A 27785-nucleotide genomic window follows, 5' to 3' on the forward strand; every position below is an offset into this window, starting at 1 on the left:
TAATGATTAAACTAGTTCTGTTTATTGCAAATCACAGAGAGGCTGCAGTTTTCTGGTAGTTCGAAGTGAAAAACAATGCAGCGTGTGTGTGTGTTGGACTTTGAGGAGGAAGCCAGGAAAACTCTTCCTAAAGCTGTGTATGACTACTACCGCTCAGGAGCTGATGAGCAAAAGACACTGGCTGACAATGTGGCTGCCTTCAACAGGTAAAACACAGACGTGTGGAGGTCACTGTTGTTGATGTGGTAATACAAAAATACTGAACTGAACATTCAGAGTAAGAATTTCTACAAACCGTGTTGGAGCCTGAATCCAAAGCTGAAATTACACACAGCAGCTGCTCTGGACTCTGATGCTTGTCTTTTTATCATTTTACATTATTTATGTGCTAACAGGTACGTTTAATGTGTAATGAATTACACTATAGGGACATAAGTACCACACCTGTTTATCTTTGGATCCAGGTGTTTTCTGTGTCATTTCCACAGGTGTATAAAATCCAGGAGTTAGCCATGCAGGCTGCCTTTACAAACACACTACTGCAAACCTGCAGAGCTCCAAGCCTCCTGCGCTGGAAGCTTAATGGCTTTCAACAGCTGTGTAATATGTAATTCAGATAAATGTAACAGCCCAGTACTTTGTCTATATATATATATATTGATGTGCTTCTACCAAAGCTTTCAGTTGTAGAAATAACGTGTGGTTTTTTTTTGTTTTTAAAAAAAAAAAAAAAAAAAAAAAAGGATGACAAAGGATGAACTGAAGCTCCGCCATCACGTGATGTCACATGCTGCTGTTTCTGATGTCACTTCCAAAAAAAAAAAGAAATAACGTGTTTTCTTTTCAGAATCAGTCTGTCTCCGTTTTTCAATGGACATCAGAGTGTGAATGAATCTTTGTAAGTAAAAAGAAGCTGCAGAAGTGTAACTGTAGAATGACCTCTTCCACTATTACACACGTGTGTAGGTGGTATCTGGTTCCTCGAGTGCTGAGGGACGTGTCTACAGTGGATCTGTCTGTCTCAGTGCTGGGGGAGAAGCTCAGCATGCCGCTCTGCATCGCTGCCACTGCAATGCAGAGGATGGCTCATCCTGAAGGAGAGACAGCCACAGCAAAAGGTTAACACACACTAAAGACACACGCACAAAACTGGGAACACAAAATGGAAAAAATGTAGCCTCGGTTTTCCAATCAGGTAAAATGAATGGATAAAATAACCCAGATCGTTTTATCACAGTACAGCTGTGCTATGTAGAGACAACATCAGCCAGAGTGTGCAGGTGTCTGTAAGTTATTACTTCTGCATCTGGTGCTACAGAAGAGGAGCAATCATAAAACAAGTGGCAATGTTTCTGTTGGCTCAACAAACAACAACAAACACACAAACTGTGCAATCTGCTGCACAGTGTGATGCTCGCTGAAGGTCCAGCCGCTGGATTACTCAGGAGGAGAAATGCGTGCAGGTATCTGCAGTCAGAGACAGAGAACGCTAAGAGAGGAAGATGAGAGGTAGTATTTTGTCATGGTTGGCTGTGTGGCAGGCAAGCAGAAGTGGTGGACCCAAAATCGACCCAAAATTCGGCTGCTGCTGGGCGACCTGGTGCCCGCGGGCACCGTGTTGGTGACCCCTGACTCAGACCATTATATTTGTTCGCAGATGTTGGCAGCTGTCAGCTAATAGTTTTCAGCTATTTTGAAACCAAAAAAGAAAAAACACATTTTATCCATAATAGCAATCGAACTGAAACAGAAAATGCAAAATGCTGTTTATGGTCTCCTCACAACAATGACAAGAAAAATAAACTGGGCCAATATGGCATGTTTGTTAATACAGAGACACACATGTTAATGTGATCTCTGGTCTCCCACTCAGAGACACAGGTCTCCCAGTGTCCAGCATTCAGACGGCTACGTGAGGACACTCTTCATGTGAGAGAAAATCTGCTCACACAGACATGTAGAGCCAAACACTGTCAATAAGGCCTCTGCAATGTTCTGAAGACAGTTAAACTTGTCAAGTAGTGACGTCCAGCAGGTGAACATGCAGCTCCATGAACACACACAGCTGTGGATTCCAGCTGCATCTGTAGTTCTGCAAACTTTGACCCCCACAGTGTCAAGCTTTTCAGTTCAATCAGCTGCATTTCGATGTCCTCTGTGTTCAGGCAGTTAATGCGAGACAAACCCAGCTGCTCATTAAAGCTTTCTGGTTTGATCAGAAAAGAAAACATTGGTCCATACACCTGAAAGTCCCAAAAACACATTGTGAATTCTGTCTCAAGTCTACGGATGTATCCGTGTATTTCCGTGGTGATGATGCACTGAGAAGTGAGAAGGTGAGAAGTTCGGCCATCCGGGAGGGGCTCAGAGTAGAGCAGCTGCTGCTCCACATCGAAAGGAGCCAGCTGAGGTGGTTTGGGCATCTGACAAGGATGCCCCCTGGGCGCCTCCTGGGTGAGGTGTTCCAGGCATGTCCCACCGGGAGGAGGCCCCGGGGCAGACCCAGGACACGCTGGAGAGATTATATCTCTCGGCTGGCCTGGGAACGCCTTGGTATTCCCCCGGATAAGCTGGAGGAGGTGGCTGGGGAGAGGGAGGTCTGGGCCTCTTTGCTTAGGCTGCTGCCCCCGCGACCCGGCCCCGGATAAAGCGGATGAAGATGGATGGATGGATGGATGATGCACTGAGCTGAAAGCTCCTGAAGCATTTGAAGTATCTGAATGTGGAAATTTCAACATTGACTGATAAAACTGCCAGCTAGCAACGTCCCTCTCACCGGTTAGCTAAGTTATTTTTAGCCAATTACAAGTTGAATAAGTTGGGGTTGTTAGCTAAGATACCGTCATTAAGAAGCGCCACAACTAATGTATTTATGCAAACTCAAGGAAAAGGCATAAAGCCTTTGAATGAAAACAAACGCTCTTGTGACAGTGATGTACAGTCTTGTTGGTATATGTATGATTTCTATACATTTTGCATCAGATAAAAACTTTGGTTGTAAGATAATTATTTATTAAAGCTAGACATTTTAAATGAGAATAAGAAAGAAAAGTATTTCTTTGTGCCCCTCTTACAAAGCTGTTACCAGCTGTCAGCGACTTAGAAAAGGATCCTGGTGTTATTTGTCTCTCAGAAACAGTTCATAACTTCCCTTCAACTCATTCATGTCACCTAAAAGGTAAACCTGTTTCTCCATCACCTGTTCAGCTCTGATGATTCAGTAAGGACATCTCCTGGTTTCATCTTCATGTTTCCCTCTCACCAGATATACAAACCAACATCATGACCAGCAGCTTTACAGCTGTGGCTCCAGCAAACATCAGCTGATACTAGAAATTAATGTTAAATAAATTCTAACAACAGCCGATCAAGCTTAAACGTGTGTCAACTTGGACATCCAGTCAAACTGACGCATGCGTGCACTGCTTCTCGAGCCAATTTTGAACTAGTTTTGTCATAGTTTTCGGTGCTTTTGCTTGCTGTTAATTTCGAACCAGAACCAGTGAGTACCACATGATTACAAACCTCGGTGAACACTGCTTAATTTAAATCATCACAAGAGAAAAGGAAGAAAAGAAAGAAAGAATAAAAAAAAGAGAAGAAGGAAAAAGGAAAAGGGAGGAGAAAAAGAAAAAAGACAAAAAAGAAAAAGAAAAGAAAAAAAGAAAGAAAAAAAGAAAGAAAGAAAGAAAGAAAGAAAGAAAGAAAGAAAGAAAGAAAGAAAGAAAGAAAGAAAGAAAGAAAGAAAGAAAGAAAGAAAGAAAGAAAAAGAAAAAAAAAGTATCCTTTGTGTGGGAAATCCGCTTCATTAGGGTCATGACGCGGGCGAGATCGCGCTCCCGGGATGAGTCCGCTGGGTCCATGTACTGGTCGCGTCGTTCTGTCATGGTTGGCTGTGTGGCAGGCAAGCAGAAGTGGTGGACCCAAAATTGCAGGACTCTTGGAGATGGGAATAAACTGAAAATGCAGCTTTACTGCTGGAGGAATGATTCACGAAATAAAACTTACAAAAACAAAACTCCAACCCGAGGTGCTGGAGGACAGGACATTACAAACACACAGCAAGTTGAGGGTACGACGCGACACTGACACAGAGAAACACAGGGCTTAAATACACAGATGGCAGTAATCAAGGGATGAGAGACAGGAGGGGAACACACCTGGGAGAAATCACAGCTGACGAGACAGGGGAAACGTAATCTGAGCACACTCACATACGACAGAGACCTTCACAATAAAACAGGAAACTCAGACACATGGAACCAGACAAGACATTGAACTAAACAGACAGATTAACAAACAGACGGGGTGACACCATAGACAGACAGATACAGACGCAGACTCAGACCGAATATAACACGTAGAACTCGAACAATAATAATAATCATGATAATAAATTGGAAAATGCTAATAATAAACTTAAAGCGCTGGGTCACCGACCCAGGACCATGACAGTATTTGAAGGGAAGAACTGCACATTTAAAGATTTGATTAATGTCATAATGTTTCATCACAAATTGAATCTGTATATGGGGTATTTTCATAAATTATGTATTTTCATATTGTGAGACATCCTACAATTTGTTGCATCAAAGTACTGGGTAGTTTTGTGCTGTACTGAGGTGAATTCCTAGTAAAGCACTGTTAGGCTGTTCCTTATGGTCAGACTTATGTTACGCAGTAGGTTACTTAGCATTTAAGATGATAATACTTAGATTAACCCACTTAATTCAACCTTTATAACAACTGTATACAGTATAAGGATGGTAGTGGGCTATCCCCAGTGGATAAAGATGGTACAAACAGCATGCTGTAAAGGACAGCTTGTGAAATGTCTGCTTCTATCTTGTTGGATTCAGTTTTGTAAATCCACAATGGTCAGCTGGTCACACCCTGCACAGCCTGTTCTGGAGCTCACATTACACATCACTGCGAGTTGTGAGACACTGCACAGATCTCAGGCTCCCACTTTAACCCCTGACTGTTCTCATTGTTCTGTGGAAGCAAAGTCGCCCTCAAACAGACAACAGCTAAAAAGTTCTCATTCTCATAACAGATTCAAGCCGAGTGAAAACATTCAAATTAGAATTTCAATTCAAAGATTCTTTGCCTTCTCATCTTTTTATTTTACTGTTTTATTAGTCGATCACAGGGTTCAGTTATTTCCTCCGACATACTCCTACTGAGATACTTTGGGAAACTTTGGGAATCACCTTGTTGGTGCAAAAATATTGTTTTGTCTGTTACTGTGTTATCGTTGGCATTTGTCATAGATTTATTCTGTGACCATCTGCCAGTAAAATTGCTTAAACAAGCAAGTGAAAAGTCTTTGCCAGGTTTGATTCATCCTCTGAGTCAGGAGCCTTTTTTGTCAGTTTAGTTTTATTGGTAAATTTTCCTTTCCGGTTGTTCTGAATTTTTGTTGCTGTTCTGGTTTATAAAGCGTCCATTTAGTCCTTTTTTCTTCGTGCTGAGCTTCCTTTGGTGTGTCACCTCTTCCATAATGTAGATTTCCTCTACAATCTGTGTCCACTGGTCCAGGGTAGGAGGATCTTCTTTTCCCTATCCCTTGGTGATAGCCTTTTTCCAGCATTAGTGATATTTGAACCAAATATCTGTATTTTAAGGTGCGATCGTGGCTCAGGAGTTGGTAGTTTGTCTTGTAATTGGAAGGTTGCCGGTTTGAGCCCCGGCTCGGACAGTCTCGGTCGTTGTGTCCTTGGGCAAGACACTTCACCTGTTGCCTACTGGTGTTGGCCAGAGGGGCCGATGGCGCGATATGGCAGCCTGGCTTCTGTCAGTCTGCCCCAGGGCAGCTGTGGCTACAACTGTAGCTGCCTCCACCAGTGTGTGAATGCGAGAGTGGAATTGTTTTTTTTTTTTTAACTTGAGTATGAACTCATACAAAAAGCAGCAAGATATTAAAAAAAACTGTTTTATTGATTAAAAAACACACTATATCGGATTCATATTGGTATCGGCAGATATCAAAATTTTTGATATCGGTATCGGACATAAAAAAGTGGTATCGTGCCATCTCTACTAACAACAGCTGATCAAGCTTAAACGTGCTGCTGTTGTTTAGCGCGACATCTGCTGGTTTCCTCTTTCTGGCGCAAAGTGGGCGATCAACAAACGAGAGAGCCGATCAGCTGATCATTGATCAGTTTCATGATTGAAGCAGTAACAGGAGAGGGAGGGGAGAGAATGAGAGAAGAAGAGGCAGCTGTGCAGCGTAAACACAGAATAACTCCAGCTTTGTCTTTTTCATCGTAGCTGAAGTCCGGAACAAACTGTTCCTTTTCACCTCAACACGAAACGCGTAATATTTTCTCTGAATACGAGACGATTCCGTTTTTTAGGAAACGGTTGGCAACTCTAATAATTAACCTTATAAACAAAATAAAGTTCAACATCAATAACATCAGTAACATAGCACCCACCCAGCTGTACAGAAACTCTGTCATGCTAGCTAGCACGCAGCACGAAAAAGTCAGCATAACGAAAATAAACTCCACCTAAACTTGGTTCATATCTGACACAGAGAGACTGCAGGTCATAACTTCTTACCTGAAGTTCAGTTCACCTGACACTCTCGGACCAGCGCCCGCCTCGGGTCTCTCCTCTTGCCTCCCTTTCCCTCCTCCACCTGCTGCCTCCACCACTTGCTAATGTTACTGAATCTGTGGAAGCTCCGCGACAGCCACCACACGAAGTAACGAGTAACGAGCCTATCTAAATCCCAGTAACGACTAACGCGTTCCTGATTTTGGCATAATAACTAGTTACCGTGCTCGTTACCACAATAATAACGTAGTTACTGTAGCGCGTTACTTAATAACGCATTAGTCCCAACACTGGCCATTTCTCTGTCTGACAAAACTCTCACTCACTTTTTCTCTGTGTGACTCAAGAGTGCCCCCCACGGGAGGAACATGAATATTCCAGCACGCTGAAGACATGAACACAGCATCAGCACACAGAAAAACACTGTGTCCTGATTAAAAGTTAACAGAACTAAGATAAAAAAGGCACATTCTTCCCTGCTGTGCCTCATGTGTGCTACATGTTCACGGTGGCTGTTTCGATTATTCGAAAGTTCTGTATTGAAGACAAATACTACCCCCGAAAAAGTAAGTACATTACTTACAAGATGGATTCATGTGATTGCTTTCAAAATCATAGGAGCATGAAGGAATTACAGTTGTCAGAACATATATATCTATAAAATATGGCAATAGTTTTATCAAGGTCTTCTATAAGTTTGTTCTGATAATTATCTTGTTCTGTTCTCTAATCCTAAATAATTATAGTCTTTGCATGATTAATATATTATTCAGTGTTAAGTATCACTGTATAAACAGTGACACATCATTTAAAAAACAAAAAAAAAACAAAACCTGACATGAGGACATTTCCCTCGTGTCTCTCGGTCCATTGCTCCCTACTCATAGGTTAGTTTTCAAGTTTAATTTATTTTCATCTTTTCATTTTTTGTGTCAGCCTACTAAGCGGCTAGTCTTTGATTAAATTTACACTGCCTCAAAGCCTCTGCATTTGGGGCATCACAACCCTCACACTTCACACGTATGACATGCCCCTGTAGGAGTTTAGAGGTGTTTAGGAGTTTGTTCTTTACTGTGATTTTGTTGAGGCCATAGAAATCTATCTTTGTCTCTGTTCAACAAAGAAAAAACATCACCAATAGGAGAGGAAAGGGGCGGATTATACTGGAAGCAAGAGAGTGAGTGAAATATTTCTCCATAGCTTTTCATTTGGGTTCAGTTAAGTTGTAGAGACGACTAGTGGGCAAAAGGCAACTGGACAGATCTATGGAAAAATTATTAGGTAGGTGAGGAAGGGGAGAGGGCGAGATCTTTACTGAATACCTGAGTTGGGTTAGTTAAGTTAAAGTATTATCATAACCTCCTTTGAAACTTCTTTGGAAAAGACCATTGTCACCAGTAATATAACATTTCTTCACAGCATGCAAAGCAATGGGAACTGGGATGATGCTGAGTTCCTGGGCCACCTCAACAATAGAGGAAGTGATGTCAGCAATGACTACCTCACTGGGCAGTGGTGGTGTCCTCTGGCTGCAGCTCTACATCTATAAAGACAGGGAGCTCACGCTGTCGTTGGTGCGCCGGGCCGAGAAGGCGGGCTATAAAGCCATCTTTGTTACCGTGGATACACCATACCTAGGGAAGAGATTGGATGATGTGCGCAACCGCTTTAAGATGCCCCCACACCTGAGGTAGGGAAACAAAAAGAACAGTACAGGCTGTGTAATTACACCACGTTCCTTTGTAGCATCGAACTCTGAACTCTTCTTTCTCTCTGTGTCTTTGTGCATGTGTGATTCCAGCATGGCTAACTTCTCAACAGCCTCCCTGGCTTTCTCCGAGGGAGACTACGGCAATGACAGTGGCCTGGCTGTTTATGTTGCAAACGCCATAGACCCTTCTATCTGTTGGGATGACATCACGTGGCTGAAAAAACACACACGCCTCCCTGTGATTGTAAAAGGAGTATTAAATGGTAGATGGACACACACACACACACACACACACACACACACACACACACACACACACACACACACACACACACACAGTTACAGATCATAGTGTGAGGAAAGAGAATCATGACAGTCTCACCATCTCACTCATATATCCACCATATTACCAAAACTGTTCACTCACCCATCCAGGTGTTCCAGTCACTTCCATGGCCACATGGAATCAGGTACCTGGAGGCAGCTTCTACAAACATTTGTGAAAGAATGGGTCGCTCTCAGCTCAGTTTCCATGGCCAAGCAGCTGCATCTAAGTCTTACATGAGCAAGTGCAAAGTGCAGTGTTGTGGGGCACTCCGCCACTAGACTGTCGAACAGTGCAGACATGTCCTCTGAAGTGACGCGTCATGCTTGTCCGTCTGGCAATTCCATGGACAAGTCTGGATGTGGTCAGGAGACTTGTCTGACTACACTGTGCCGACGTAAGATTCTGGTGTGGGGTTCTTTTTCAGGAGCTGGCTCAGCCCTTTAGTTACAGTGAAGGGAACTCATGCTTCAGTATACCTAGAACATACCTAGAACTATGTGGGAATAGTGTGGGGATGGCCTCTTTGTGTTCCAACATGTCTGTGCACCAACGCACAAGATTAAGTGAGTGTGGTGTGGAAGAACTTGGCTGGCAGGCACAGAGTCCTGATGACACACAACTCTATATTTTATCATCAACTCAGGACCATAGCTCCTACCCTCGTTTATAGAAAATAAAACGGTTTTTAGGTCTTACGGGTCTTAGCAAAAGATCTCCTACAGCTTATTCAGATGCAGGGGGCTGAATCAACCAGGTTCAAAAATGTTGAGAACATTGGTCCTGTTTTCAAATCTATACATTAGCATTGGATGTCACAATGGATGTATTTTAAAACTCTTCTACTAGTTTAAAAAGAACTAAATGGACTTGGACTGAATCAGCGTAATACTAAGGCATCCATTGTAACTTACACTATGTACTGAACTCGCAGTAACAGACCTTCAAAATATCCCCAATCAAGAAAAAAACAAAGAAAAATCATTTAGTCTTTTTTTGTCATCAACTGTGGAACAAACTTTCTGAAAACCTGAAATCATCGAGTTTTACTTCGTTTAAATCAGGCCTCAAAACGTTTTATTATTGGAAGTAGCCTATTAATGAACCACATCTGCAAACTGATTTGATTCCATTTAATTTCTAGTGGGTGGTCCCTCATGTTCACCTTTTTGTGGTCTAAAAGTTAGATGTCAGAGAGCAGACTAAGAGTTGGCTACAGAGGACTGGATCTTCTCTTAATAAACTGTTTTGACATTACTTTTACCAAAGTTGTTGCAGAAATAACCTCTAATCTCTAATAAATATATATTACTGCAGATCTGCAAACACAGAAAACAACTCTTCCCATTAGAAGCAAAAAAGAAACAAGACTTTTCCATTTCTCTGATTAGTTTTGTACGGTTTATATCATGACCTGTATACATGTATCTTTATACTCCTTTCTATCCCTCTGAGTTGGCTTGTCTGGATAGTTGTATACAAATAAATTTGACTTAAGATGCTTTTCAAGTAGACTTTAAAGCATCCAGTGCTGCACACATCAGTGGTTATATTTTGGCAGTATTAGGAAAATGAAAGTCGCAGACATTTGGTGAGGTACATACACACTGGTTCCTCACAGGTGTACTAGGAAAACAATGCTATCAAGAGTAACTGTAATCAAATACAGAATATGCTCATCACACAGAAACCCTGAGCTTATTTCTCTGATTTTGTGTGTCAGGTGAGGATGCTGCCAAGGCTGTGAACTGTGGTGTCAGTGGCATCCTGGTGTCCAATCACGGAGCTCGGCAACTGGACGGGGTTTCTGCCACGGTCTGTGTGTGTGTGTGTGCATTTGAATTTTTCTGTTTTTGGGTGGATTGCAATTGAACTCTGACAAATACAAGTTTTCATTAAGCAGCCCTAAATGTTTGATCTTATAATAATAATAATAATAATATTAAAAATGTATAACCTGAATCTGTTTTTATACTCGGTGCGTCCATCCAGTAAAAGTGGCTTCACAGATGCATGAGGTGACCTGAAATGATTGTTTTGGATAAAACTGGGGCTCCCGAAGAAGGACCTGACTGCTGAACCCAGGATTGTCTTAAATATGTTTAAATATGAAATCTTATCTACTTTTCTTAAGACTCTCATTTCCTACTCTGCGTGCAGTGTTACGGTGACCGTTTTGAGTTTGAGTTCATGTTTCCTTTTGGTTTTGGAAGTGATTTATCTTTGAGGGCTTTGGTTGTAGTTATCATTTTGTGACTCTCTTGTGGCCTTGCATATAAAATTCAGAACTGCAGGAAACCATTCCATCCTTTCCACCGGAGGTAGTCTTTAATAAAACCACACTCTGTGGGCACAAGCGTGGTTGGAGTTTGGTTCCAGACTATGGAGATAAAGGATTGTCAATCTCATCTTAATATCGCTTTGCATAGAGACTGCCTCGTGACAAGGACAGGCACAGAACAGAGGAGACATGTCCTCTAAAGTGGTGCAGCTTGGTTAGGTTTGGCTTGATTCTGCTGTGGTCTGTAGTAATAATACAAACAACTAAACAATCAGTACAGCAAGCAAGCGACATATATTCTATACACAAACATAAGATTACAGAACAGGACTGTATTCAGCAATCAAATGTATCAGTAACGTAAACAATGACCTCACAGGAGGGTTAAAACTAGCATAAATTAGCTTAGTAGCATGAATGGTGCCTTAGCATAAGATTAGTGTATACACAAGTGAACAAATACATGTGCTAATATTTAATCTACATGACATCATCATAACTCACCTTCTGGCATTCACACAGAGCAGTTAACCAAGGAAATACAGCTATCCAGTAAAAAGGGCAAAAGAAAAAGATGTGTGCTATCAGCAGCCGTAATGGGAGAAAGTAGACATTATAAACATTCACCACATGGCATCAAACACAGGTCGTGCATTGAAGGAGCTCCAGTATAGAGATGGCTTTCACAGACTATCAGTGGATGAAACATAATACTATAGAGAAATAACCAACATGTAAACGGTGTGCTTTCTAACACCTCAGATGATGACAAGCCTTGTCTCTTTATGGGAGACAGCACCCCACATCATCACACCTTTTCCACCAAAACATGTTGCCCTCAGTATTGCATTCAACAAGTCTTCTCCACACTTCTACCCACCCACGTCCACCTGCCATAGACAGAATCTGGACTCATCGCTGAAATATGGGCCTGATGATGAAGGGCAGTCATGGCAGGACTCCTGGCAGAGACCAGACATTGGCTGTGTGCAGTTTGTTCTGGATTGTCTGGGTAGAGAGCAGTCAACCATATTGTCCTGAAAACCTTGACTGCAAATCTGTTGAAGGTTGCTTATGTTTCCTAAGTGCTGACAGGGAGAGGAAATGTTATTCTTGTGGTGTCGTCATCTTGGGACGCCCACTTCATGGCCTGTGTCTGACATCCCCTGTTATATGCAACTTGGCCTTCAATTTGAAGATGGTACTAGGGCACTCCAAATAATGCTGTAATTTGGGGTTTTTGGTTGTTTTAGGAACAGCAGCTTGAAAATGCCCTCTGGCACAGGCCCTATCCAGATCAGTCAAACTTAGCATGATGGGAGCAGACACCAACTGACTGCTGACATGCTCACTCAGGCACCAACCAGACTCTTAATTGTCAGCACTTGGGATACCAGCAGCTCAAAACAAGTCAAGTCACTTAAGTCAAGTGGCTTGTCATTTCAGCCATGTGCAGTGGTACAGTGTACTGTGAAGCAAGACAACGTTCCTCAAAGACCACGGTGCTACATATAACAGGCAATCAACACAGGAATACATAAAGTGCAAGTGTGCAAAAATTGCAACAGAAACAAAACAAAGACAGTGCAACACCAGACAGAACAGAACAATGCAGGCAAATGCAACAATGGGCTGTGCAAAAAGTAATTTGATGTACGAAGGGGTGTATGAGAGGACGTAAGTCCTCTGCTCAACCCATCGATGTATTTTCTTTAAGAATGTGGCAACATTTAAGGGCAAATGAATCTTACTGTTGGAAAGACTGTTTATTGCCAGGAAACGTGGTTGCAATGAATAATCAACCAAACACAGATTTCCTTACTATTTGTTAAAGTTCATTTAGTTTGTAATTTGTGTCGTGTACTTTTGGTTTTCGTCTGGATTGGAGTCAATTTGTCTTTTATTCTATTTGATATCTGGTTTAATGTTTGTGAAGTTGTTGCTTTAGATCATAGGTGTCAAACTCTGGCCCCCAGGCCAAATTTGGCCCACAGCCTAATTAACATTTGGCCCGCGAAGCCAAAACAAGTTACTATTAGAGCTGTAGATTCATTCTTATATCTGGAGGAATAAATATATTTCAATAAATATTAACGTTAGCCCACGACTTTGTTCCAGTTTTGAATTTTGGCCCACTGTTTGGTTGAGTTTGACACCCCTGCTTTAGATTAATTCTTTGTTTAGTTTAGAAGTCTTTATTTTTCTTTTCAAGTTTTATTGAATTCTTGTCGGAGTTTTCAGTATTTGCTAACTTTAGTTCCTGTAGACATTTAGTTTACTTTTTAGGTCAACACTAGTGTTATTTCTTGACGTGTGCTTGAACAAAATGTTAAACATCTATACCAAATTCATTTGGAACATTGATACATTAGAATTTGAGGATATGATTTGAGTTAATAATTGTCATTGTAGTTGATCACTGTGTGTTTTGTGTGTGTAGCTAGATGCCTTGGAGGAGGTGGTGAGGGCAGTGCAGGGTCGATGTGAAGTCTACATGGATGGAGGAGTGAGACGCGGGACAGACGTCCTAAAGGCCTTAGCTCTGGGAGCAAAGGCTGTTTTCATTGGTCGACCTGTGCTGTGGGGCCTTGCCTGTCAGGTGAAGCACTTCAGTAGCTTTTTTCCACCATCACATTTTTTGGGCTCCAAAATAAAGATGGTTATTTATCATCATCATCATCATCATCATCATCATCATCATCAACTTTATTTATAAAGCACTTTAAAACAACCACAGCTGACACAAAGTGCTGTACATTGGAACTGTAAAATAAAATTACATGAGATATAGATAAAAAACAAATAAAAGAAGAGTGAAATCATTAATTAAATAACTACTGCATTAAAAAAGAAACTAAGTCTCACTGAGGTTAAAAGCCAAGGAATAAAAGTGGGTTTTAAGACGTGATTTAAAAGTGGACAGTGAAGGGGCCTCTCTAACATGCATGGGCAAATTATTCCATAATTTTGGAGCCACAATAGAGAAGGTCCTGTCCCCTCTGAGCTTCCTCCTGGATCTCGGTACCTCCAGGAGCAGCTGGTCAGCTGACCTGAGAGACCGACAGGGTATGTGGGGATGAAGAAGCTCAGAGAGGTAAGGCGGGGCAAGACTGTGTAGGCATTTAAAAACAAACATAAGAATTTTAAAATTAACTCTAAAAGACACAGGCAGCCAGTGCAGAGAGGCCAGCACAGGGGTTATATGCTCTCTTTTTCGAGTTCCTGTTAGGAGTCGTGCAGCCGCATTTTGAACCAGCTGCAGACGTGAGAGCAATAACTGACTGACCCCCACATAAAGTGAGTTACAGTAGTCCAGGCGGGAAGAAATAAAAGCATGGATCACTGTTTCAAGGTGCTGCCTCGAAAGAAAAGATTTTAGTCTTGCCAGTCGCCTTAAATGATAAAAACTGGACTTCACCACTGCTCTGATTTGGTTGTCCAATTTAAAATCACTGTCCAACTTAAAACCAAGGTCAGTAACAACAGATTTAAAATAGACTTCCAGGGATCCTAAAACAACAGAGGAGGACTCACAGGGACCACTGGGTCCAAACACCAACACTTCTGTTTTCTTTTTATTAAAATTTAAAAAGTTTCGAGCCAACCAAGCTTTAATGTCATCTAGACATGTCAAGAGAGGTTTTATGGAGATGGCATCCTTGCGTTTTAGTGTCAAATAAATTTGGCAGTCATCGGCATAACAGTGAAATGAGATCCCATGCCTTCTAAGGATAGAACCCAGAGGCAGTAGATACAGAGAAAAGAGCAGTGGCCCTAAAATTGAGCCCTGTGGGACACCACATGACAGAGGAGCAGAAGACGATTCGTAACCGAGAAGGCTGACAGAGAAAGTTCTATCTGACAAATAAGACCTAAACCAATTGAGTGCAGTGCCACCAATACCCACTACATCATGTAATCGAGAAATTAAAATATTGTGGTCTACTGTGTCAAAGGCAGCAGTTAGGTCAAGCAAGACAAGAACAACATGGTTACCAGAATCACATGCCAGAAGGATGTCATTAAAAACCCTTAGTAATGCAGATTCTGTGCTGTGAAGGGTTTTAAAACCTGACTGAAAAACCTCAAAGATTCCATTTTCATCTAGAAAATCTTTCAGTTGACTAAAAACAATTTTCTCTAAAACCTTGGAGACTAAAGGCAGCTTGGAAATAGGCCTATAGTTCGCTAAAACTGTGTGATCAAGGCCAGGTTTCTTAAGCAGTGGCTGTACTACTGCATGTTTGAAATTTGCAGGAACCACACCAGAAGACAGACTGCTGTTAATAATGTCAAGGACATACTGTTGTATACTAGGAAAAATTTCTTTAAAGAATTGTGGAGGGACAGGATCCCGTGGGGAACCTGTGGGCTTAATATGGCGAACCACATCCTCTAAAGAGGAGAGCGTCACAAGCTCAAACTGAGTGAAAACAACAGCGCAAGGGACAGAGACTGAGGGGTCAGAGTCAGGAGCTGTGATAAGAGCCCTGATGGTGACAACCTTTTCAATAAAAAAGTTCAGAAAATCATTGCAAATCTCAGGAGAAACTTCCAAACAGACATTCAAAGGAGTATTAAGAACAGTGTCAATGGTCCTAAATAACACACGTGGGTTATGACAGTTGGAAGAAATAATATTTGCAAAATATTCCCTTTTTGCATCTTTAACAGTGTTCTGGTAGCGATGCCAGCAGTCTTTGAGAATTTGAAATGATACATGCAGTTTATCCTTTTTCCACCTCCGTTCTGCTCGACGACATTCCCTCTTAACAGCACGACTGCTCTCATTAAACCAAGGCTCAGGTTTAGCCTTAAGCTGCCTGGTTTTTAAAGGAGCCACAGAGTCCATGATTTTTTGACAGCAAGAATTAAACCAGGAATGTAGGTCTTCTGTGTCAGAGGAAACAAAGTCAGAAGGCCCGCCAAGCTGATTAAAAGCAGCAGAAAACTGCGCAGCAGTGGCGGGGTTAATAACCCGACAGCACCGAGTAGCAGCGCCAGGTTTAACTGCGGTATATGTCAAACCAACGTTGAATAACACAGGCATATGATCTGAGAGTGCACAGTCACAAATCTCCAAGTCAGTGACAGGCAGACCATATGACAGAACAAGGTCCAGTGTGTGTCCGTGCTCATGTGTAGGGCCACGTACGGACTGTACCAGGCTAAAAGAGTCAATAAGGCTTAAAAAGTCCTTTACCAATGGCTTATCAGGACAGCATACATGTATATTAAAATCTCCAACAATAAGAACACTATCATAGTTGGGCATAATCCCAGCTAAAAAATCAGAAAAGTCGTTTATGAAGTTCTTATTGTATTTCGGGGGGCGATAGATGACAGCGCAGAAAATCGGGTTTGTACGACTCACCTCAAATGAGGTAAGTTCAAAGCTGGAGAACGAAGGCTGTAGAAAACACTGCTTACATTTAAAATCCTTTTTGTAAACAGTCACTGTGCCTCCACCTCTGCCTGACGTCCGTGGCGAGTTAAAATAGCAACAATCCACAGGTAAAAGTTCAGATAGAACACTGGACTCACCAACACTCAGCCACGTCTCAGTCACACACAGAAAATCCAGATCATGGGAACTGAAGAAGTCCCGAAGAATAAAAGTTTTGTTTAAAAGTGATCTGGCGTTCACCAGGCCAATCCTAGCTGGAGCTGGAGTTGGCGCTCGGGGTTCAGGAGGTCCAGAAACCCGCCGCAGCGATCTCAGATTCCGATAATGTTGACAGCGGAGGTTTAGCCTGGGAGGGCATGGGCAGCGAGGCCGAGGAGCATCATCATCAAAGCCGACCACAGGCACCAAACAGGTATCAACAGGATCCAGAAAACGCCGAGACGCAAACAGCCTTGGCAAGAATCCATGCACTGGTCGGAAAACAACAGAATAATTCTTTAGGTAAACCTTTAGCTTCACCAGGCGACCGCTTCGTTTACCCCGGCGACGAGGACGCTTTCGCCGGGAAGGTAGCGTGGGAACCCGGTACAGGTAACCCGGGGTTTCCGATGCAAATGGGGGCAGGGGTTGCTGCCCACCAGCTCCAAAGGACACAATATTTTGGACCACAGGTTTGAGGTCCAATAGTGTCTGGCGATCATACCTCAGCAGAGACTTTGTTTCATGAATGACACAAATTAAAAATAACATAAACAGGAACAAACTTGGCAGTGACAGACGAGCAGCCACACACACCGGCGCCATCTTGCCAATCTTCAGTGTGAGGTTTCCCTCATTTATAAAAACATCATCTTGATTTTCTATGTCTGCCCAGGGGGAACAAGGAGTTATTGAGCTTCTGGAGCTTCTGAAAGATGAACTGCGACTGGCTATGGCCCTGTCAGGTAACAAAAACACAGGAAATGTACTTTGCAGAAAAGTCACCTATAAACTATTTTTACAAACCCGTTGAATATAAACACAAATGTGGACAAAAAAAACACATTGTGTATGTTAAAGTGAAGACTAGGGTTAAGGTTTGGTTTCAGAAAGCAGCAATTTATCTTAATTTGTTAAAAAGGAATTATATTGTATGTTATTTAGTAGGGGTGCAACGATACTCGTATCGATATTGAACCGTTCGATACAGTGCTTTCGGTTCGGTACGCATATGTATCGAACAATACAAAATTTTTTATTTATTTTATCAACTTTCCTTCTGACTATGCTGTCTGCGTTGAGCGCTCAGTGGATCTGCGCTCGACAGTGCAGCCTAGGCGGAGTAGTCGAACGCAGATTCACTGAGCGCAGAGCAAGCTAGCAGACAGAAGTTAAGCTCTCCTTGCAACATGGCAAATTGAACCTCCCCCACCCTCATTCAGATCTGGCGTTTGGAACTATTTTGGTTTTCATGTGACGTATGACCCTGAAGGTAAGCGCGTCATGGACTAAAGTAAAACAGTATGTCGGATGTGCCATGCAATGCTCAATTACATGGGTGGGAGCTAGTGTGTTAGCGCAGTTAGCTCGTTAACGTGTTGGCCGTCCAGCCCCACGCACGGGGCGATCCGCGGTAGCTCGTTAACGGAGATTCGCTGTGTTGTGGCGTTAACGTCATTTCAGATTAACGCTGACAGCACTAGTGGGAACACAACGAATATGACTGCACATTTACTCCGACAGCATCCTAGTGCAAAGACAAAAACAACAAGCAGCATGCTACAAACTTTACCCGAGTCATTTAGACAGCCGTTAGCACAGGATTCTCCTTATGGAGACCTGATATGTTTAATATGCTGCTGAGAATATAGCCCAGAAGAAGCGTATAGTATAGCTTTTATTTTGGAAAGAGACGTTTCTCTGTAATAAACTCTCTTTTCCAAAGATGAGTGATTCCTCAATCAGATACAGGGCTCGCAATATCGCTAGCCCGACGTCCCAGGGCTAGCGATTTTTCCAGTCGGGCTACCAAAATCTATCTTTGCCCTGCCCGTCGGGCTATTGTAGGAAGGAAAAATATATGTCAATGCTTTTGCATTCTTTCAGAAATGTAGCTGGGTAATTATGTCATTGGCATCGGTGAGCCACTGTCAATATGTGACATATTGAAGTCGCGTTTGAATTTGGGCTTGTTTTTTGCTTTCACTTTGCAATCGTGCGAACTGTGTATAGAGAGCGACAGCACTGATTGGTGAGTGGTGATAATTTGTGCACCAATTCCTCTGACACTCTGACCACTCCGCTAAACAGCCACCACAAAGCAACAAAAGAAAAACACAGTTCAACAGTTCAATCCCCCGGTCCAGTGGCAGCAAACACAGTTCTGGCGGCCGACCTGTAGGACGGCAAAACAAGCGGGACCCGCTGCGGGTTAGGCAGTGGCGGCAAAAAAGTTCAGGTGGCCTACCTCTAACCCCTTGATGGAAACGCAGGAGCTCCGGCGGGCGGCCATGGGTCCGGCAGCCGCGGTGGAACGGTTCTGGTGGCCTGCCACGGGTCCGGTGGCGGCGGCGTTGCTCCTCCGGCGGCCTGCCACGGGTCCGGTGGCGGCGGCATTGTAGCTCCCGCCTCAGCACAACCCATGATTCTCGATGTACCGGCCGGGCTGCAGGACGTGGCGGCCGGGCTGCTGGACGTGGCGGCCGGGCTGCTGGACGTGGTGGCCCCTCCGGCACGCCGACCTCCAGCTCTGGCTCAGCGGATCCCTCCGGACCTCCGAGCTCCTCCGGTGGCAGCGCGGGCTCACCAGGCTCGCTGAGCTCCTCTGCTGGCAACGCCGGTCCCTCCGGCTCGTTGAGGTCCGCCAGCAGCGGTGCGGGCTTCTCAGTGGGTGGCTCGCTGAGCTGCTCCAGCTCACAGTGCTCCTCCGGCATTAGCTCGCTGGGCTCCCCCGGCTCACAGTGCTCCTCCGGCATTAGCTCGCTGGGCTCCCCCGGCTCACAGTGCTCCTCCGGCATTAGCTCGCCGAGCTCCTCCGGCTCGCTGAGCTCCTCCGGCTCGCTGAGCTCTACAGCTGGCGACGCGGGCTCCCCTCGCTCGCCGAGCTCCTCCGGCTCGCTGAGCTCCTCCGGCTCGCTGAGCTCTACAGCTGGCGACGCGGGCTCCCCTCGCTCGCTGAGCTCCTCCGGCTCGCTGAGCTCCTCCGGCTCGCTGAGTTCCACAGCTGGCGACGCGGGCTCCCCTCGCTCGCTGAGCTCCTTCGGCATGCTGAGCTCCTCCAGCATAAGCTCGCTGAGCTCCTCCGGCTCACAGTGCTCCTCCGGCATTAGCTCGCTGAGCTCCTCCGACACGCTGAGCTCCTCCGGCCCGCTGTGCTCCTCCGGCTCGCTGTGCTCCTCCGGCTCGCTGTGCTCCTCCGGCTCGCTGAGCTCCTCCGGCACGCTGAGCTCCTCCGGCTCGCTGAGCTCCTGCTCGAGCATGCTGAGCTCCTCCGGCTCGCTGAGCTCCTGCTCGAGCATGCTGAGCTCCTCCCGCTCGCTGAGCTCCTGCTCGAGCATGCTGAGCTCCTCCGGCTCGCTGAGCTCTTGCTCGAGCATGCTGAGCTCCTCCCGCTCGCTGAGCTCCTGCTCGAGCATGCTGAGCTCCTCCCGCTCGCTGAGCTCCTGCTCGAGCATGCTGAGCTCCTCCCGCTCGCTGAGCCCCTGCTCGGGCATGCTGAGCTCCCGCTCGCCGAGCCGCTGCTCCCGCTCTCCGGGCTCCGGCTCGCAGGGCTGCACGGCCAGCCGTGCGGGCACCTCCCGCTCCCTGAGCTCCTGCTCCGCTTCGCTGAGCAGCTCCTCCCGCTCTCCGGGCTCCTGCTCCGGCTCGCAGGGCTCAACAGCTGGCCGTGCGGGCACCTCTGGCTGCGCTTCAGCCACAGATGGATGATCCGGAGGCGAAGATGGTGATGCGGTGTCCGCAGGTGGGGAAGGTGAAGGTAGAGCCGGTGAAGAAGATGGCCGAGGGGTGACTGCATGCGGATGGGATGATGACGGCGCTACAACCGCAGATGGTGAAGCCGCCAGTGGCGTGGAGACTGCTGAATGAGGCCACGCTAGTTGTACTGTTGGCCGGCTTGCAGCAGCGTCAGCGGTGTCACCATCCACTGAAAACAAAAAAGCAGATGGGGTGAGAAATGAAAAAGTGTCCTTATTACTCACCACAGCCGGTTCTTGAGATGTCCGGGAGGGCGGCTGCGGTGAGGAAGGGCGGCTGCGGTGAGGAACGCCGGCGGCGCGAACGCCGTTTCCGGGTAGACGTCGGGGCCGGCGTATCAGGCTGAAGAACCTCAGGCTGGCCGAGTGGGGGGGGCAGCCTGGATCGGAGAGTGGAGGTGAAGGGTGTTGAGCAGGAAATCCGCCACAATCGGAAAAAGATTGTCCAACACCCAGGGAAAACAAGTCAGTGTTTCCTGCAACCGCTTCTCCACAGCACAACGTAAACCCTCCGCGTGCGCTTCCAGCCACAGTTCACATAGACGATTTACTTTGTCTGTCACCTCCCTCCTGAACCTCTCCGAAAAGTCCGCTGGGTCCATCTGGCAGGATCGTTCTGTCACGGTCTGGAGGGCAGACCGTGGGGGATGTAGGAGAAAGGACCCAAAACGCAGACTTAATGGAATGAACAGTGGGTTTATTTACAGTGAGGTAATTGTACACCACACATTAAATCTCCAAAAGTGCTCCCTCGACTCCCGTGACGTGTCTTCTCCCAAGTGCTGGTATCCCGTGCTCTCTGCCCCTGTGCCTTCACACACCCCGTGTGTCTTGCAGTCCTGTGTTCCGCTGTCCTCCTGGGGAAAAACACAGACACAGCCGTTATGGCACCAACTCCGGCAGGCATACACTTTAACAACACTAGAGACACTGACGTGGAGTCTAACTCAACAATCCTGCACCGGAGGAAGCTCCATCGCTCTGTTAAGTAGCTCCCCCGACGATCCTGATCAGAAGCAGGTGTGTGGTAAGCTAGGCGTGACCAGCAGCTGGCAGGGCCACACCCATCAGGCCTGCAGGTGGCTGTCCTTCATCCTCCAGCCTCACACACACACACACACACACACACACACAAGCATGGAACACAAGAGCACAGTGCAGCAAACATACATCCAATACACTAATAACAATAAAGGTCCACACTGTTCACGAACCCCGAGTCCCCGGCACCGGGTCCGTGACATTATCAATCGTTAGCTTACTATGCAAACATGACAAGTGAAATCTCCCGCAGCTTAAACATGTGAGAGGTTGATCTGCAGAGAATCGCTGAGCGTTATGTGAGTGCATGTGTAAAAGCAGCAGGATATATATTTTAGTTCTGCTGAGCCAAATAAGACAGGTCAGGGTGAAGAAGTGACAGCCAAAGAAAAGCTTACCACAAAACGGAGAAGTTATGACAAATCAGACTATAAGGCAAAAAGAAAGTGCAGCTTTATGGTTTCATGGACAAAAGAATTTCTGTGGCTGCAATATGACGAGCTAAATAACCAGGGCTGCACATAAGTGGTCCGCAGGTGCGCATTCGCTGTCAAAATAAAAAACACACACAAGATAAGAAGTTGCAACGCGTGTTTGTGTACATAAGATTTTCTGGAGGAGGACAGACATTTGTTTAGAACTCTTAAAGATGTCGAAGAAGCTCCTTTAAGCAATTACTGTGATGTTCCTCCACCTCCAAACAAATGTCAGGAGTCCGAACCACAAAAGAAGCGCGTATTCTCGGAAAAGTGGTTGCAGGAGGTGAGCTGGCTTCAAACAAATGATGAACGCACAGAGATGTGGTGCAGAATGTGCCGTGAAAATCCCACTCTAGCGGACAAAACCCTGCTTTTTATATGGACGCAAACGCGCGTTTGCGTCCATATAAATCCATATTAAATTTAAAACTGTACTTTTGAGTTAAAATATATATTCATAATTTTAATAAATGACAAATTAAAAAGGCATGAACATTTTTTTTGTATCGAAAAAATATCGAACCGTGACACCAAAGTATCGAACCGAACCGTGAATTTTGTGTATCGTTGCACCCCTATTATTTAGTTTATGTGAACCATATACTTATTCACGGCCACTTCATTAGGTATACCTGTTCAACTGCTTGATAATGCAACATCGATGAAATACCTTGCTGATGTCAGAGGAGAATCGCCAGACTGCTTAAAGCTCACAGGAAGTATATTAGCTATATTAAGAAAAATAACCACCCGTTACAACCAAGGCATCCAGAAGAGCATCTATCAAGCACATTGGGTTGCAACAGCAAAAGAACATACCAGTATCACTCCAGTAGCTAAGAACAGGGTTCACCATGTGAACTGTAGAAGATTGTGAGCAATGTTGCCTGGTCCGATGCCAGTATTCCTCAAGCTCGAGTCCACTACCACAGGCTTATGAGTTTGAGATTTCTGCAGAGTATGTTAGCTTTTCATAGGACTGCACTCATCTGGACAGAAACCTCTGATGTTGTGCTTGGAATCTGCTGAGGTTAAAGCTCCTAATGCTCCTATTACCACTTGGATTGCTTTGGACTGTACACACCTGCTCCAGTTCTGCCTTCTGTTCCCAGTATGCTCCTCCTATCTGCTGTCCACTGGGATTACTACAACTGATCTTCTGCTTCTTGTTAACCCCCATTATATCTGGATGGCTGACCAGCAGTTGCTTGTTTGTCTAGAGCTGTCTAGAACTACGGGAAGTTGTAACATCGCATCAAGAAATAAAGGATGTAATTAGAGCTTTTTCCACTACCGTTGAGACAAAAAGGCAGTTAGTGTTAAGATACTAAGGGCATAAAATGAATGAGTAGTGACTCCAATCTTGAACTAATCTCCTGGAATGTAAGAGGCCTTAGGAAATTTATCAAACTAAAAGAAGTTATGAAAAGACTCAAACAGTATCACTCAAAAGTAGTCTTTATCCAAGAAACACACTTACTTGTGAGTAAAATTACTAAGGACAACATGGCCAAGTCAGGTGTTTCTAGCACACATCTCATCACATGCTAGGCGAGTAGCAATACTTATTTAAAACAAAACCAAATCTTAGACCCCACAGGGAGATTCATCATAATACAAAGCTCACTGATGAACCTGACTTTAGTTAATCTGTATGGTCCCCAGTCTTTACAACACTTTGTTTCTTTATATTGCAGCTCTTTGTGGTGATAGATTTACACTCTTCTCATCTGGAAAGCAGACGGGTTATCCAATAATTCATGTCCGAACTAAAGATATACGGAGACTAGAAAACCCAACAATGAGAAAATACTTTTGTCATTCAACCAGACACAATAGCTGGAGTCCTATAGGTTACTTCCTTAATTTCTCTTGTCCCCAGAATTAACAGTTGTTCATATAAAAAAGTTCTCCTATCTGACTACTCCATTAATCAGATGTTACTTTTAGTTGTAGCCCATCTGGCACATAAAACCAAGCCTTTGGTATGGCGCATAAAATCATTAGTGAATGAGAGGACAATAAATGAACTGCAGATAAAAACATTACAGTCTGGTCTAAAGCGCTTAGACAGAAATCAGTGAGTGAACATTCAAATGCCACAGAGACGTTAAACACAGGAAAAACACCCAGCACAGATGGAATCCCTTTAGACCTTTAAAAAATATTTAAAGTGTTATATGTTACTGGAAAGTTACACTTCAAAAGAACCAGTGTGTACATGCCAAGGCTGGACCCTCGCCCCTCATATCTCTGACAACAGAATAAGCAAATTAAGTTGACAGTGGACATTGTCCAAATGAAAGTGTTGAACTCCCCAGGTGCTCATTTGGCAACACCTCTGGCTATAAATATTTCCTTTTTTTAATATTTCGAAAGAATGAACCACCTGTTTAAACAATGTTTTAAGTTGCCAAAGACAGCCTTACCTATCTGTTGTTAAAATGACTCTAAAAACAGATGAATTGTGCAAACTACATGCCAACAATGAACTGTTGTGGAATCAATCATTAGATGTTCTATGCTGCCAATGTCTATGACTAAATGCATAAACAAGGATGCAAGGATAAAAACAATCTTCAATAAACGTATTTAAAAGAAAGGACAGCCCAGACTAGGCCCATCTTTACTATATCTCCCGTATGACAGACAGAGGAGGCCTGTGTATGCCAAATCTCAAACGCTCCTGCTGGGTTGCTCAGGTCTCTGCTGCCTCCTGCTGGTTTTCACCCACAATATCCCAAAACAGTAGCATGGAGTTCCAGGTGAAGACTCTCAGAGGCTCTGTCTCTACGCCATGGATAAGATATTTGTCGACCTTCAGCCAAGTTCTAACATGAATATAAAGCTCTGATTGTTCTGATTGTAGAGCTCTGTGATCAGCATGTGTTGATGATGCAGCTCAAATAGATCTTTTTTTATTAAGAAGCTTTAACATTTGTTTTATTATGTGGATCTGCTTAGCTAGTTTTACATTACATGTGCCTTTTTACTGCAATTGTTTTATATTAATTTCATTCATATGTATTGATGTTTTTTTTTTTCATTTCAGGATTTTGACACCATGTAATTTTCTAAACTGAAGAATCCACAAAAAACATAATGAAGTATTAAGTGGAACATTCCCACTGCCCAGTCCTTAAATACTTTAAAGCTCGGAGACTTTCTCTCAGTCAGCCTCAGAATATGACTTTGATTAGGGTTTTTTTCTGCTGGGAATGAGAGATGTAAGAAGGAATATGAAAACAAACTGATTAGAAATTTTATAATTAACAGAACTAAAACATTAAAGTCAAAGACTGTGATATGTTGTTAAAAGTGGAGAAATTATTCTAGAATATTTGGTTCCTCCAATCTTGAAAACACAAGATGAAGTAAGCTATTTTATTGTATCAATATATTTAACCTGATTGAGTCTTGTTACATTTACATCAGTTCAGATTTCAGACTTTGTCATCACTGGAGACTATTTGACAAACATGGTTTTGTGTGTTTGTGTCCAGGTTGTCGTTCAGTTTCTGAAGTAAGCAGGTCCCTGGTCAGGAGAATGGACTTCACCTCGAGGATGTGAGAGAACTGAAGAATACACGAATCATTTTTTTTATGAATCACTAAATGAATTCTTGATGTCAAAACAAAGTGCTGTTTCCTGTTAAAAGGTAATGTTTTTAAAGTGGTGCTTTTGACTAGAGCATGTAAAAACTGATACAAAATACAGGGCCGTAAATCTTTGGACATACAGTCTCCCATAAGACAAGCCCTGGAGCTGATTGTGAGTAATGAACTTGTATTTAGCATCTTTTAACTGAAACGCTCAATATTGAGATTAAATCTAACTGTGAATTGTTAATATAAATATGTTGTTTAATTGAGAAAAACACATTCGAATCACATCACATCTAGCCCCGTCAAAAACACTTAAGGATGAAGTTGTTTCGTTAGCAAAGTCGAAAATCAAGAGTTTTTATTTAGGTTTGACTTCAGATTTTCAATTTTATATCAGTTTTAATTCGTTTTTACCAATTGTTTGCTAGCTTAGTTCAGTTTTTATTTTTTTGAACATCCTTAGTTTCAGTTATAGTTTTGATTAGTTTCAGTTATAGTTTTAGTTGTGTTTGCAATAATTAAGTGCAACAAAATCCCAGTTTCATCACATCAGTCATGCTCTTCTGCTCATCCTTGGGTATGTTGCTATTGCAGCTACCATATCCCTGCACCCTGGACAGGCCGCCTGTCTGTCGCAGGGCTAACACGCAGAGACAGACAACTCACATTCCCACCTAAGGGGAACCTATGGGTTCTTTAAAAAAATAAAAAAATGAGGGCAGATGAACAACCATTGATAGCAGGCAACTGTAAAAGATATATCTTGGCCCCAATAAGACTATTAACTCTTGCAGCACCGGGTGCATTGCTAAACTTTTTGAAGGCAACTGACTCACACAGTTGTGTAGATATCCCAGTCTCAATAAACATATTCACCAACGCTTCCTCTCGTTTGTGACAATATTTAAAATATGTCATATTCCGTAACACACCAGCTGATTTGTTAAAATGGGGAAACGAAGGAAAACAGAACTCCGTGAGCAGCACTTTGTGGAAACTGTATTTGCTTTTAAGCTACATCGGTGTTTGATATCAAATACTAAGCAGACTGTACAGGCTGACCAGGGCGACCAGACCCCAACAAACTAGCACAGAGTTTGTGTGGCGCAACAGTCCGAGGTTATCTTGTCAGACACATTATATTTAAATGAAACGTTTCCAAATCAAGTAATAATAATAATAATAACAGGAAGCTGAATTTTGTTCCCTATATGATTTCATGTATTAGTCATTATATACTCACACACACACACACACACACACACACACACACACACTCTCTCACACACACACACACACACACACACACACACACACACACACAGACACACTCTCTCTCACACACACACACACACACACACACACACACTCTCTCTCTCTCACACACACACACACACACACACACACACTCTCTCACACACACACACAGACACACACACACACACACACTCTCTCACACACACACACACACACACACACACACTCTCTCACACACACACACACACACACACACACAGACACACACACAGACACACACAGACACACACACAGACACACAGACACACACACACACACACACAGACACACACACAGACACACTCTCTCACACACACACACACACACACACACACACTCTCTCACACACACACACACACACACACACACACACACACACACACACACAGACACACACACAGACACACTCTCTCACACACACACACACAGACACACACACAGACACACACACACACACACACACAGACACACACACACACACACACCGCATTGAAATGGGAAAAAAATTATCTACTTCCCACCATGTTGACTTGTGACTTTCTGGTAACTCGTAACTTTCAGCATAGCACTGGACTGCCGAACCGTCGCTTGACTGCAATGTTGCATTAGTTAAAAGCCAGCAATGTCCTGCAGAGCCAGTCAAAATGTGGAACATTGTCTCAAGATGTTGGAAAGGACGACAAGTAATAAAAATGCCAAGTTATTACCTTGTGTTATTACCTTATTAATAAACTCCTATAGAGAGGTTGTTTCTCTTTTTTAAAATTACTACAGTATTTGAATGCAATCAGAGCTACCGCGTCACACTTTTTTTTCATGAACAGTTCACGAAACAGTGGGGGCGCGCATGACAGTTTTGGCTGACGTGTTACGTAGCGAGGAATTTTGACCTGACAGCTTTGCACGTTGAAATGGTCTTTACGAACACTGACTGCAATAACAGGGTTGAACGTCCAATCGCGTGTAGTTTACAGAGTGTTTTCAGAGGTATACTTACTTTTTTCAGCCTTTATCTCTCTGATTTTCTCTTTCATTCGTCTGCCGTTTTTCTTTTGTTACAGGGTGTAAGTCCTCTTCCAGTTTGATCTGTGGGTGTTTTGAGATATTTTGAGACAATAA

The 27785-nt window shown here is 43.8% G+C and overlaps 2 protein-coding genes across 2 annotated transcripts; one reads left to right on the forward strand and one right to left on the reverse strand.

Annotated features, from left to right (window-relative positions):
* On the forward strand, positions 1 to 26702 carry hao1 (hydroxyacid oxidase (glycolate oxidase) 1). The gene is made up of 8 exons (XM_085270011.1): positions 1 to 206; positions 967 to 1118; positions 7987 to 8257; positions 8369 to 8541; positions 10327 to 10418; positions 13325 to 13483; positions 17166 to 17235; positions 25268 to 26702. The coding sequence occupies exons 1-8, from the start codon at positions 76 to 78 to the stop codon at positions 25333 to 25335; spliced, it is 1116 nt and encodes a 371-aa protein (XP_085126137.1). The 5' UTR covers positions 1 to 75; the 3' UTR covers positions 25336 to 26702.
* LOC146575354 (uncharacterized) lies at positions 17276 to 19287 on the reverse strand. The gene is made up of 2 exons (XM_085272452.1): positions 18545 to 19287; positions 17276 to 17282 (listed from the first exon to the last, which is right to left on the reverse strand). Exons 1-2 carry the CDS (start codon positions 19285 to 19287, stop codon positions 17276 to 17278), a joined length of 750 nt encoding a protein of 249 aa, XP_085128578.1.
* Positions 26703 to 27785: the final 1083 nt, after the last annotated feature.

Source organism: Mchenga conophoros, linkage group LG4, assembly GCF_057382185.1.
Source record: "Mchenga conophoros isolate Kocher_MC1m ecotype Shallow Benthic linkage group LG4, M_conophoros_male_GT1.1, whole genome shotgun sequence".
Taxonomy (NCBI): domain Eukaryota; kingdom Metazoa; phylum Chordata; class Actinopteri; order Cichliformes; family Cichlidae; genus Mchenga; species Mchenga conophoros.